The following is a 15108-nucleotide window of genomic DNA, read 5'->3' as shown; positions in this document are numbered from 1 at the left end:
GGACCCAAGCCCCTCAGCCAAGCTGGTGGGGCCTCCAGGAAAATTTTTAATAAAGGGCAAGATGCTGCACAGGCAGAGAGGAGGGAGGGGAAAAAAAATGTGGTCAGCAGCCTTGCAAAAACCAAGGCTGGAGAAGGAGGAGTGGGGGAGAAAGAAGAGGTGCTTCAGGTGCCAGAGTTGGTGCCTTCTTACACCCAGGGAGAGACCATGGCAGAGCTGGTTGATGTGCCCTGAATATCCTTCAGTATTTCCCCTTAACCATACTGAGAAAACAAAGCACTATTTTGGTCACAACAAAGGGGGTCTGTGGAAAATAGCAACATTCTCTCACTGAAATTATATGTGCTGGGGTTTTTATAGAATGGATAGTTTAAGTAATTGTCTAATTGTTTTCTAAACAAGTTTGTAATTTTTCTTGTGTTTTCTTTATTTGGACTGGCAGAGTAGTACAGAAAAAGAAACAGTATTTATCCCCAATTTATATTCTAAAATATTCAAATACTTTACAAATATCAATTAATTCTCTTCTGTGATAATTATTTTAATACCCATTTAAATAAATTACTTCTTGAAAACAATAACTGAAAACAAGCAAGTATTTAAGAGAGATTATCATCTATAAACATGAGGTTAGACTGTCCTTCAGAGTCATTCAAGAATGTCAATCCAAAATCCACTATTCACAGTTACCAATCAGCAGATTTCTACTACAGAATTACCAAATACCAAAGCTGAAGAAATTTTTGAGAAATTTAATCTAATCCCTTACTTTTATTCTCATTCATTCTTATCAAGCAACCACATCAGGAATAGTGAAACTTTGATATAAACTAAATTAGCACAGCATGGTATACTTCAAAAACTTGAGGGTCCAAGTTCTTCTTGCTACTTTGTAGTGAAGTATTACCCAGTATTCTGCAGAAATCTTGCCAGAATGGGGCGTATGCTGTAAACCTTGAGGTTATTACACTGGCCTTAGGAACACAATTATTGAAATATGAAGGTGGGGGTCAATAAAAGGCTGCTTTCACTGGGAATAAAGCAAAGGAATATCTACTTCTGCTCAAAGAACATCCCTGCTAAGAGCTATGAGCTACTCCTAGTAGTACTTAATAGTACTCTTAGTCATAATCAAGGAAATTAAAGTACTAATTCAAATCCAGAAATAACAGAACAGAGTGGAAATTCTACAATATGGAAATGATGGCCTTTACCCTTCTGGTTTTACACACATTATAAACCTCCTTTATCCCACTGCATTTTACACACTAATCAAGTGTGTAAAATCAGAAACCACAGACTCAAACATGTGGTGGGCTTATGGAGCTGTCACATGCTTATCACCAAGTACAGTTCCATTACTTTCAACTGTGTTCAAGTCCCCAGATCCTTCATTTCCAAACTGAGAAGCACACTGATCTTAAGAAAGAAGTCAGGACACCTGGGCTGGGCCATGAAAACTGCTCTCAGAGCTGCAGTAGTCCAGGGCACTGTAACATATCAGCCTGAACCCAGCCCTACAAATGCCATTGCCAGTCAGTCACTAATGAAAAATTCAGGTGGCTCTATCAGTTCTCTACACTTCAAGCTACCAAATGGCCATTCTAGGACTGTCAAAATAATACCTGTAAATATTTGCAGCACAGCAAAATATATTGACAAGTTTGCAGTTAAAATTCTTTATCAGGTTTCTGCAGTACATTCTCTATATAAAAGAACTATGTGACAATGAATGCCAGACATTTAAATGAATCACAGCAAACCTAAACTTTGCCTACATATCAGGCTGCAAAAATTAAAAAGTAAAGGTGTGGATGAAGGTGTGTGTAAATTTCTGAAAATTTCTATGCATATTTCCATACAGAAGTAAAACTAGCAATATAAATACCAACTGTTAAAATACAATTCACTTCACTCAATGTCTGTCACAAAAATGCATTTGAATCTCAACTTACTTCTTTGGAAGTTTCATTTTTTTCACTTTTTCCTCAGCATGTTCATCAGCAATTCCAACATGGCAGCCTAATGCCAGCAGAGTTCTAGAACACAGAAATCAGATAAGTTACTGCCAATGTTGCTATATAAAGAATTGGTGCTGCATATATGAATGCCACTAATACTACAAATAAGACCTACTGGAATGACAGCAACATTAAAATGGAAAGATCAACACTAATCTTTCTGCATATTTATATGTAATAAGCTTTCTGACAGTGTTAAGAAAACGCCACAAGATGTTTCTAAGTATTTCAGTAAAAATATGAGTGGACTACTTCAAAACTGAACATATACTTCAAAACTACTTTGAAATCATACAGTCTATTTCATCTAAGCATCAGCTGAACATTTCCCTGTCCTTGAAATACATTTCTACTTTATATATTTGTTCATGCTGCTTATATATTCATTCATACTGCTTTGTGCCAAAATCTTTTTATGTTAGGTTATTACCTCAAAGCTAACAAAAGGAGAAAAGGCAGGAAATGTCACTTGTTATCCTTAGAATCTGAGTCTTTATATAGAGGCTTATATTCAGTTTTTAATTTCATATGGATTTTGCTAGGACATGCTACTATAGAGAGGAATAACACCAGAATGCATGATAATTATTAGGTCAAACTGCCATCTTACTGCATGATATGGATGTTGCACACTAATCCACTTGAGATAAAAGGATTAAAGCTCAACATGGTGTGTCATGTACCACAAGGCTTCCAACACAGAGCCACTGACCCTCTTAAGATAATGTAAAAATAGGACTGAATATATTAATTCGGTTTCTGATCACTTCAGACCTCTTCCTTTCCTTACAGTCACTCTATCCAGCAGTATAAATCTAAAAGCCTCATTCAAGCCTAGGATTTGATCCATAACTCAGCAATTATTTGTTCCTGCATTTATGTTCAGTTCTGGATTACCAAGTGTTATTTTCTTTAGCCTTGGGGTGTTACTGAAATATTAGCTACGAAACTAAAAGAAACTCTGGCTACAGTCAGAGGCCACTTTGGAGTCAGTTCAGAAGCTTCTCAGAATCTGAGGGTGACTGGCACATCTTTGATGGAAACCAATTACACAGAAGAAATCACAAGTGTAAACGTTGGACTCCATTCCAAATTTTTCCAACATGGAAAGAAGCTGGTAAACTTGTTTTTTTAGTTGTTCTTGTCTCTAATTAAAACAGTATTTTTGAGCCTTGTTTTAACTCTACTGGTCTTGAACTGGCTGGTGAAAAAAAAGAGCACAAATATTGCTCTAGTAGTATATTTCTCTTGCCAGATGAAACATATGTTTCAAGGACAGCCTTAGCACAAATTTTCAGTGCCACCTCCATGAAGTAAACACAACTGTTATGGTCCGTGAAACTTGATTTAAATTTAGATGATAAAAATCAGATAGGAGGAAATTAACATGTGGTTGCCACCTTCTGAAAAATAGACTATCTGCTAAGAATATTCCATGCAGATAAATTTCAGTTGGCATAAATCATACCTGCTTCCTATGCAGCTCACACCAGCATAAATAAGAAAACTTACCTAACAGTGGAAAGTAGTAGAGAGGATGTAAGTCCTGGTAACCCAAATTTTCTTGTTATTTAAGACAGGACTTTGAACCCTAAATTGTCTCTACCCAGACGCAGTAAATTCAAATGAGGGAGCCCCAGCAGGATAAAAAGGCATCCCATGCAGACAGAACCTGAGAGACCCCTAAAGCACTTGAAAGCTAAACAAGAAAAGTGGAAGTGGCTGAACACTGCCCTCAGCATAATACTGATACATTTAATTATTACACACAACTGAGTTAATAAGTAGAAATCAGAGAGACAAGTAAAAAAATAGCAAGCTGCAAAAAAACAAGATCAAAACATATAAGAATGTGCAGAAACAGTATGAGCAAGCATATTTAGTCCCATGAAATCAGAGGTAACTCCTTCTGGTATCCTGGTATTTCATATAGTTTATCATTTTTATAGCTCATAAAAGTATTCAATCATACTGAAAAATATTCAGAGATCCCAATATATTGAAAAGAAATGTTGTGTCTGATAATATGACTCAGAACTTCAGTGTTTTCTGTCTCTCACTTAATAGAGCTTGCAGCAAAACTGGCAAGAAATTAACAAAGAATTCCAGTTACAGTAAGAGTCATTCTTGATGTCTTGCAACTCCTTCAGGTATGCAGAACACAGCTTGATGCAAATTGTAAAGAACATGGCATATAACTGACTAGAGGTAGTTTTAAAAGAATATTTTCTTTCTGTCCTACCCTTTTTAAGCCATTGAGGTTGACTGCTAGTAAACTAGAAACATCTAGTAAAGAACAAGTCACAGTAGCTTGCAATGAGTGAAGATTAACTAGAATGAATTAGTGCACTGTATTTTTTAAGCTTTGCAAGCTTGCAGAAATGAACTGATTGCAGCACTCTCTGAACAACAGATGCCTTCATGACAGATGCAAGAAGATATTGCAAAATTAGAACTGTATACTTAATAAAACAAAGACAAATACAAGACTGAGCTGAGTAAGCACACAAATTCTGAAATCTGTAGAAAGACTGAATGCTTTATATTTTGGATACCATACATTTGAAGAAAAGGCTCACTCCAGGGCAATAAAATTACTAAAATAATCCATACTGGGGCTTTGACCAGGTTTGATGAAGCCTTGTGCAACGTGGTCTAAGTGGGAGGTGTCCCAGCCCATGTAGGGAGGTTTGAACTAGATGATCTTTAAGGCCTCTTCCAACCAAAATTATTCTATGATTATTCTATATATGTTTTTAAAGACAAATAATTTTCATTTTGTCAGAATTAGATTTAGAAAAGCATTGAGACCTGAACTACTAATGACATAAGGACTACTAAAATTTGTTTATTATTTAGAGAAACATTGGGAGTGTGCATTTAATTCTGAGAGCATGATTTTTATGATGCCTGACTCATATTATAAAGATTGTTCTAGCAGAAGATCTAGACTGGCAAAGCTGGGATGAGGAAGTGTATCTTTGTGAGCCAGATAACTTGATTACCTGAATAAATTCATTAATAACCCACTGTAATTTTCTAGCTTAACAACTGAGAGCTTTAACAACATTCACAGATCTAAATGCTCACCCAAAAAAGGAGAGAATGCCTACTACTGTTTTGTGGCAATATATACAGATGATACATATAGACCAGCAAGGGGTCTTGAAGCAAAGATTTAACATTAGTCACATCCAAAAAAATATCTACTGGACTTCAAAGAGTGCTTTATCAACAAAGAAAATTAAAAGCAATTAAAATACTAGATGAAGACTGCTACTCCTTAATAAACTCTCACCATGAGCTTCAAACGTTCTAGCAACTTACTTCAGTGTTTCAAGTGACATTTGCAAATTATAATTTCTTTCCTGCTCTGGCAATTTTGAGAACTCCACTAAGCATGGGTGTTGTCTTTTGTTGTCATCTCTAACCTGAAAAGACAGCAAAGAAACAAGTTTAAATTGCCTTGAAAAAAAAAAAGACATTTTAAATATATGTATTAAATATATATACACATAGAAACTAAGATATGTAGGTGCATCTGGTGAGTTCAAACTGGACAGCTAAATATCACTCATATTCAGACTTGAAATGAAGCTCATTGAAAAAGGCCTCAATTTTGCTACATTAGCTTGCTATTTTTGTTACATGTACAAAATGCAGTAGTAATATCACAGGCACTACTGGGTATCCCTTTGGTGATACACAGATCTGATGAAACAGGTATGTAGGAATATCAAATGCAATTTACAGCAGATATTTTTAATAATCTATATTTGAATATAAATAAATTATTTAATAATAAATAGATTCTTAGCCTTTGAACTTTTTTACTTGGTAAAAAAAAAACCAAAAACCTTTTACTCAAAGGCCAACTACTAAATAAAATGCATCTAGCTCTGAATTAAAAGGACCAAATCCAAGGTTAGAGCAGTCATGTGTCCAAATGTGAGCTGATTTCTGTTTCATGTCTTCCCTCAACACTCAGTAACTGCAGTGCCCCTATAGATAACTGGTACTGGCAACACTGGTTTAAACTGATTAAATCATCTGTGAGAAACCAGTATGATACAGAAGTTAATCTCCAGAAGATGACTGGCATATACTTTGCCACATTCCCAAAATAAGCACGTGCAACATTAAAGCTAGAGAGAGAAATCTGAATAACTTAGATTTAGCACTTAGTTTCACTCTGCACAGAACTTAATTTTTTCACTGCTTCACTTGATACATACTATGTATAGTTTAAATTAAAGCAGTGTTTAACTGTACAATTAGATTCTCAATGGTAAGTGACATTACACTAGAAGTTCCTGCAGATTGCTTCCCAGCTGGTGTGATTACAGCACAATTAAAATGTTTCAACACATTAATTTAACTGAGGCTTTGCACTTGATTTGGTGGAGAAAGCAACAACAAAAAAAATTAGAGATTATTCTCTGCTAACCATATCTTTTTAAGTAATGTTATATGCTACACAAGATATAATACCTATACCCAGTTACATTAAGTCTGTTATCTCAACTGCTAAGAAAACCAAAATCTTTTTATTAAATACAATATATATACATTTGTACCCATGCATACATGTCTTTACCTTTACACCTAGTATCTACTGTATGCTTCTATAGTCTGTTTGCAGAAATAGCTGTTCATAAACATTGCCAAGGTATCCAAATAAATAGATTGTATAATATTTTTGATGCCTGATTTTAAAAAAAAAGATCAACAAAATAGACTGCATTTTGTGTCACAGTCATAAGCCATGTAATTTTTTTCCATCATATTCCATGAAAAGAAGGGAAGATAGAAGAAAGCAGCTATATGGAACACCTAATGCAGACATGAGCCTGAAGAAGTGAAGAGAAGGAAGGAGGGAGGTAGATTTAAAGGCATTTCCTATAAGCAATTCTCTTTTTTCATTAAAACTAAGTTTAGGACTGAGCTATGTCAGTCAGCACATATGAAAAGAACCAGCAACTGCCTTTACTGGCTTATTCCATGATGCAGCTAAATTTCTTGCTTGCCCCAAGAACAAACTGAACATGAAAAACTCTGTTTTTTTCTGTGCTGGCAGTTAGATTAACACTAGAATTTTGGGCTAGAAATGCACTGTTGGTTTCCATATGCTGCTGGTGGAAAGGGTCTAAAACCTTACTAATTGGACAGGATAGGAGGAGAACCTTACTAACTGGACAAGTGATAGAACAGAAGGAAATGGACTCAGGTCATGCCAGGGAAAGTTTAGATTGAATATCAGGAAAAATTTCTTTATGGAAGGGGTTGTCAGGCACTGGAACAGGATGCCCAGGGAAGTGGTTGAACCACCATCCCTGAAGGTATTTAGAATCTATGTAGATGTGGTGCTTAGGGACAGGTTTAGCAGCAGTTGGCAGTTTAAGGTTAGTAGTTGGGCTTGATGATCTTAAAGGTCTTTTCCAACCAAAATGACTCTATAACTCTCATTTAGGAAGGATGGAAAAAAATGGAGTCCCATTGAAACCAATGTGATAAATAATATTATGTAATTAAGACAAGATTAAGTTGGAAGGTACACACTGGTCCATACTGCCAGCCAAGTTCAATCTTATTCATAACCCAAAGTTCATGGATGTTCTCTGCTAATTTTTCTCTAATCCTTTCCAGGTGGGGAGGCAAAACAATCTAAAAAAAAAAAAATGAAGAGAGAAAGAGGTTGTTACACATAAGTTTCTTAACAGTGCCACCCAAACAGTCATAACAGACATTTATACAAACCAGATCTCTCAACTAAAACTAAATGGCCATTTTAAATTTTTAAATGTCATTTTAAATTGTCTTACTGGCCAAAGTGAGTGAGAATTCTTTGATCACCAGAAATATATTAACCTATGTACTTGCAAGTTCCAAAGTTTGACCAGCAAAGGAAAACAGTTTTAAATCCAGCACTCCCAATTGGAAAATGCTAAAAATCTCAACTACCAAGGTAGTGAAACAACCAACATTATGATCTGAACCCCATAAAAAAGAAAAATATACACATAATTATGACATGTGAGAAGCACAATCAGGATACTGCAACACCCTGTCTCCAAAATTTGAAATCAACTCTGCTTTACCTTAAAAACTAGAAATGTCAAATATACAAGGCTGTGAACCATGATAAAATTACCCTAATTGATAGTGCTACAGAACAATAATTACACAACACATGTAAGATGCTGCATTTAGTACATAATGGCAACAAACTATCAGGTTTGCTGCTTTATTCCCAAAGGGGTTCCTAAATATGGTAAAATCTGTGCATGTAGTGTACAAAAATTCATACAATCTCAAACACTTGCCAAATGTAAAATTAACTCACTATCTGTGATCAGAGATGGAGTTCTTTGGTATAAAAAAAATAGTGCTCTTCACAACTTGTGGTGGGGGAGGGAAGACAACTCTAACTTCATGCCACTGAGTAAAATGCCACACTCAGTATGTCCCAGGCCAGTAAAAAATTATAGCTTAAGCTGGTCTAAAAGTCTTGTCATAACACAAAGTCTACAGTAATTAAAATTTTAATAAAAATGTCTAATAATAGAACAAGAAGTTCAAATAGTCTTTTTTGCCTACTCTAATTTTAAGGGTAAAACATTCTTTTTTATAGTCTTTGTATAGTGAAACATATGAAATTTCTACTGAGCACTATAAGCACCATTTTTCAGCTTCTCACAGTGGAACAGAGCAATGAAATCCCAAGAAAAGTTTGAGATAAACTGAAATCAAACACAGAATAACACAGACCTACAACATGTGTGTTGAAAAGTTAAAATGAAATTTTTCAGTTTGCATACCTGGCTTGTATCTACAGGAACTGGAGTGAAAGCTGCTTGGGACAGAGAGACAGTGGGACCCAGCAGGTCTTTTGTGTAGCTCCTGTCCTGCTTGTACTCTCGGCTGTGCTCCACTTTCAGCTTCTCTTTGGGAAGAACAGCCTCAAAACAAGGGGCATAGCCAGGTGGAGGAAGGAATTTGAACTCCCCATGGCGACCTCCAAGCAAGAAACGTACCCTGTAAACATCAGAGTTACTTCAGATACCTGAGGCAGACACCTTTGGTGTCACACCAAATCACTTTGTAAGCTTAGCAACTATTAAATGCCATTTTCAATAAAGGGAAAAATATATATAAATTGATGTTGCAGCTTATTTGCATTGTTTGGAGTTAATCTTTAAATACTGCTGGAGTTTATGAAGTAGGAGGTGCAAAAAACATGAGAAGTTAACCATTCCTTCTTCTGATGAATTTTCACTTCCATAAAAGTATTCTAAATCATGAAACCAAAAGAGTAGACACTGAAAGAATCATCAGTTTACTCAGCACACTTAAGAAGTAAGCTGCAGCCCTTTGAGTCTCAGAAGGCAGAGATTATAACCCACAGTAATCAACCAACCACCTCTGAAGTCTCTCCACTTAGGAGTTCTCCATTCTGCCTCATTTGAGAAATGAGCCTGAAAATTCCATGGAATATGGTTCTTTCTTTTCTTTCACAGAACACTAAATCTTTAGAAGAAAATACAAAAAATTCTTGTATTCCTTCCCTAAGACATAAACTTCTCATGTTAGTAGAAGCCTAGTGGAAAGCATCCTCTTATTCACCACAAATTGGTGAATTTTTCATGTTTTGGGTTTGTTTTTTTTTTTTTTTTTTAGGAAAAATTCATTGAATGAGGTGATCATGAAGTAGCAATAAAATAATACTAAAAAATCTTGAGGGTATATTGCCATCCAGGAGGAAACAAAAAACTAGACTTTTTTTCTATTTACCATCTTTTAAGTTTTTTATCAATGCTATATCAGACCACTCTCCAAAAACATACTAAGCACACAAATAAAATCCATCAGATATTTCTCTCATAATGGGCAGAAAGCAGGCAGGTTTATAGTTTTGCATTTCACAGCATGCATGTCTATGGCTTTATCACATTGTATCTCCCATATTATCCAACACAAAGTCTAAATAAGTGATTTTTACATCTGGAATGAGAGGCTGCAATGCCCACTGCATGACAGCTCTTGGTTTTTCCAGTATTCACCACAGCCTCTTAATGATTCCTCAGTGAGCACTGCTCTGATTCCAACAGAAATCAGCTTTCAGCCTTTACTTTTGCCAGACTGACTAAAGTTGCTCCCACCTCCCCTCAGAATATCACACAATTGGTTTTTAAATTATAATCTCAAACTATTAAATTCATGGAGGAAGAAGTTTGGCACCTCAAGAGTGACTTGAAATTTTACAGTAAACCAGTAAGAAACTGTTTTTTAATTTATTTTTTTCTTAATTCAGATTGGCTGAATTTATATTAGATGTTCCTAGAAAAGGAAGTGTGCCACCACCATTTCTTAAGGTAAGTGCAGATAATGCAACTTCAAATAATATTTACTACCTCGTAACAAGTGAGTTAGGGAAATTAAACTTTTAAAACAAAAGACTGATTGGTTTTCTTCCTATATGGGTAAAATGCTGACCTGGAGTGAAGGTGTAGCAATCAGAGAGTATATGATTTTGTACATTGCTAGCAACTTTCACATTTGGATTACTGAGACTTCAGTAATCTTGTGACTAGTCTCATAGCAAGCATGATGAAGAACTGAGCTATTTATTTTATGTGAGAAACAGTATTTTCACTTTTTCACCATCTCTGTGTGTCTGCTATAATCACAGCAGTTGTATAACCATAGAAACAACTGCATCATTTATCTTCTAGTACATATCAATGTGGCTTTCAGCAATACAGAGGACAAATAGTGGTAGACAGAGAAAGGTTTCTGACATTGTAACTTCATTGTCAACTAAGAAATGACAAAGAAGTTGTTTCTAAAGCCTATCTGCAAACCACCTGAATACACTGGTGTGCTGAAAAACAACAGATGAACTAAAACGGAACAAACAAACAAAAATAGAAATAGAAATAAAACCCAAACCAAACCAACCAAATAATAATAAAAAAACAACAAACAACCAAAAACCACACACAAACAAAGCGACAACAGACTGGGGGGAAAAAAAACCAACAAAACACCAGCAGACCAGAGAACTACACCAAACCAAAACACTACACAGGACGCTAACTTTATTCCTGCAGAGAAGCTGACAATTGGGAAGAAGAGGCCATCTATGTTGAAATTCTCAAACATTCCTTGAACTGGCTGACCATTGATCCGGAAAGAGATGCTGGGGGCACTCAGGTCCAAACAACAGCTAATAACATCATCAGTTCTTAACAGATGTTGGTTGGGAGAATTTACTGTTCTGGCTACACAACCTACGGAAGGAAAGAGAAAAGTTTAGCAAAATTTCTGAACACTGTAACAAGTTTTCAGCCAAATAAAGAGACTATAGCAATAGAGAAGAAACACAGTAATACATAAGTATCTAATCTATAACATCCAAGACCCAATTTAAAGCTTGCAGTTTAGTGAACAGAAGCATACAATTGCATCTGCAAAGCTATTTTAATAATAAATAGTGCAATATAATTACATATAATGTAAGTGAAAATAACTAGTAAAAATTAAAAATAAATAGTAAAAATTAAGACAACTTTTCCTGAAGGTGTAGAAGTTAAAATTGAAAAAATTGAAAAAAATCCATTATTATCTAAAATAAAAGAGAGTATACATTACTAAAGAATACCTGATTATTCAAGAAAAGAACAAGTAGTACTTAAAATTATTTAGGAAAAGTAATGTACTTCCTGTTATTAAGGGCCACATCGTGGTACCCTTGCCAACTTGTATAAGATGAAATTACTTAGTTTCATAGTTAAATTGAAACCCAGCATTTTTCTGGCATACACAAAGACAGCAGCAACTTTGAGGCATATAAATTCAATAATATATGGGGTTTTTTTATGTATTTTTCTAAATTTTTTTATTAATTCTGAATTAATTAATTCTCTCTTGTGTCAAATAGCATTTACAAAAGCACACCTGCTTCCCAAGAGAAATAACCTGTGAAATACAGAAATAGGAAATGACTGTTTCTGAAATTCACTGCCCTGTACAGAAAATTTATGGAAACCCATGACCATTGTATGGAAATATCTCTCAACTTGTTTTTCAAAAATTAGATATGCAATGTCTGCAAGAGACAAACCATAACCATTAAGAACAGGACACTAACTCTAACTTTGCTGTCCAACTTCTGTAAACATGAAGAACTTAACTAAAATCACTATATTTCTGAGTTGATGCTGTTGAGATGGTTTTAAACACAGCAAAAATAATAAAAATCTCAATAGCTCTTTTGCAGATTAATTTTCATAGACACACTACCACCACCTCAAGGAAAATAAAAAAAAAACATATCCAATGTTCTGTGTATGAAAAATGACTTCCTGATCCTACCACACAATCTCCAGTCTCTAGAATGGATGCTCTTATGAAATCAGCCCTGCTTGATAGGGAAGTCTGCAGTATAGTAGGAAAAAATAAAGTGATCAGATGCTCTCTCTGGTGCCCTAGAGCCTTTCAGAAGAGGCTGTCCTACGCTTGGCTGCTGTAAGAATAGTCAGTTCCATGAGCAAAGCCAGGGGAATGACATGTAGTAACCCTAAGGGCCTCCCACTAATCAAAAAATCTCCAGGAAACACCAAGGAGAAAGAAAATATCACAAGGAATGCCTTGCAAGGGAACTCCCTCCTGTCAACTCCACATCCCAGAACTCACAGAGAAAACATCACAACAGCCAAGTGTTAGTGTCAAATAAATTACAGAGAGTGACAATTATGTAGTGGCAGGGATAGTGAAACTCTAGAAGAGCTATCAATGATGAGTATATCATCTCCTCAAGGCATACTACATGAGACTAGGTGTCTTTTTCAATATTAAAATTTAGACAGAAATACATTATTGGGTTCATTGTGGGGATGACTCTTAGCAGAAATATGTGCTGGTTTTTGATGAACACATAGTCAAGCAGAGTAAAGGATCTAAGTGCCTTTTCTGGCCTTCAGCTTTAAAAATCTGAGTTCCACTTCGCCATTTTAGAGTCATAATTGAAGGACTAAAGAAAGAAACATAAATTAAATGTAATTCAACAGGAGCTCAGTGGTAGAAATTATTGTTGCTATTCATTAATGCAGTAAATGTTTCATGGTCAAAAGATTATTTTTAAAATATCACTGCAGAGACTTCCCAAGATGTAGCCTGGGATTATGAATGAAGAAAGGCCATCACTTTTAACATTCAACTACTAGAAGTCCTTCCAAACTTCAGAGGTATGGGATACAAAAGAACATCAACGAAGCCAGAAATCTTTTCAAATGGGCCAACCACACCCACAGCAGAGATTAATATTAAAAAATTGCATATAGAAAGGTGGTCTGACTTTTTTAACTGGGCTGGACCATTGCCCTTAGAATCACAAACAATTGCTCATTTATTCTTCTCTGACGTATCAGATTAAAAATTTTCTGATGAGTAGAAAAAATGTTTTGATTTTCAGTAATCTTTTGTTTTCTCCCTAAAATGGACCCTAGATTCAAAAGTTATTTCAGTTGGATCATTATTTTGTTTTTTTTCTGCAATTAGACTTTATCTGACAAACTCAGTTATGATAACATATAATTATTAGACCATTAGTTGTGCATCATCATTCCAAAATAATTCTCACTAAGTATGAGAGGCAAAGTGGCAGCTGCCTTCCTAGAATGCCACTGTACTTAATAATACAATTTATTGCTATTTTGATCAGAAAAGGCTTTTGAACTGTAAAGCTGTATTGTTTGCCAAAAGCCATGGGGCATCAAAACTTCAAAGACTTTGAATCATTTATGCAGCTGATTCACTAAAATATTTCTCTTGTCTACTAAGGATCTTTAGAAAACTTCTTCATATCTTTCAAGTGAAAAAACTGCCAACCCAATGAGCCTGACCCAGTTTCCATTCAATTCTAAAGTTCATCACTTCTTAGTACTATCTCAAAAACAAAATAAAACAATTTACTCAACAAGGTAAAGCCACAGAAGAATTTTTTTCAAGAAGCTTAGGACTGTCCATGTGTAGAACTACACATTCCAAATGATATCTGGGAATCTTCTCAACAGAAGTTTAATTACATGAAAAAGAATCAAGAAAAAGAGAAGAAGCTTTCTGTCTTATTATTCTGATTATACTGAGCCAACCCAGTCTGAAAAGAGAGTAAGATATCTGCAGAATCAACAGTAAACAGAAATACTTTTCCTTTAAATTAGAGTTGTACTCTAATTTAAAGTACTCTTGACTATTACTACTAATGAATAGAACCAAGCTGGGCCAATAACTTTTCAAAGATGAATACATGACCAAGCACACCTTATGCAAGTTTAGAATATGATTCTGCAAGTCTTGCAATAAACCATAAGTCTCAATATATGCAAAGTAAAAAAAAAAAAAACAAACAACTACATAAAATACAAATTGCTTTAAAATTTATATCAGAGAGTAGACTTAAAAAACATCTTCACCTCTAAAGTATTTCTAAACTTCTGAACTAAAGATCCTTATTGAAAAGCTGTTAAGGAAAAAAAAAAAAAAAAAAAAGGAATAAAAAGGAGGGGGAAGAAGGGAAGAAAAATAAAAGATGGAGTCATGCAATTTAAATCTTGGACTGCTCTCTGTTCTTACACCATCAGACAGGAATTACAAATACAGAAAACTGTCAGACTTCTATTTTTGCACCTTTGAAGGTTTATATATTTTTTATACTTTTATATAATATCTACTACATTTATATTTAACATTTATTATTTATTCTATTATATATGATATATTTTATATATTTACATATAAAATTATATGCTAAATTGTATGCTATATATAATTTTATACATTAGATAATATGTATAATTATATATTGTAATATTATTATAATTTATATATTTTGTATAATGTTTATATATTATATATAATTTTTCCTACTTAGTATAAAAAAAACAAAAGCAAAGCAAAAAAAACAGAAACAAAAAAACAGACAAACACAAACAAAAGCCTACTTCATACTTTGTATGAAACATTCTCTCAATATTCATTGTGAACTTAAATATAGTCTGATATAGGGTACTGTTTCTGTATTTTCCTA

At 34.6% G+C, this 15108-nt stretch overlaps 1 protein-coding gene across 8 annotated transcripts in view; it reads right to left on the bottom strand.

Moving 5' to 3' along the window:
• RYR2 (ryanodine receptor 2) overlaps positions 1–15108 on the bottom strand; it is a 345759-nt gene that overhangs the window by 139928 nt on the left and 190723 nt on the right. For all 8 annotated transcript variants that reach the window (XM_071739054.1, XM_071739056.1, XM_071739057.1 and 5 more), the window contains 5 exons: positions 11119–11311; positions 8840–9056; positions 7581–7685; positions 5349–5452; positions 1956–2039 (listed from right to left, as the gene is read on the bottom strand). In XM_071739054.1, the coding sequence (XP_071595155.1) occupies positions 1956–2039; positions 5349–5452; positions 7581–7685; positions 8840–9056; positions 11119–11311 (703 nt within the window). The remainder of the gene's footprint in view (positions 1–1955; positions 2040–5348; positions 5453–7580; positions 7686–8839; positions 9057–11118; positions 11312–15108) is intronic.

This window comes from Heliangelus exortis, chromosome 3, assembly GCF_036169615.1.
Source record: "Heliangelus exortis chromosome 3, bHelExo1.hap1, whole genome shotgun sequence".
Classification (NCBI taxonomy): Eukaryota; Metazoa; Chordata; class Aves; order Apodiformes; family Trochilidae; genus Heliangelus; species Heliangelus exortis.
The sequence above is the reverse complement of the archived record's forward strand: the minus strand, read 5'-3'. Positions and strand labels throughout refer to the sequence as shown.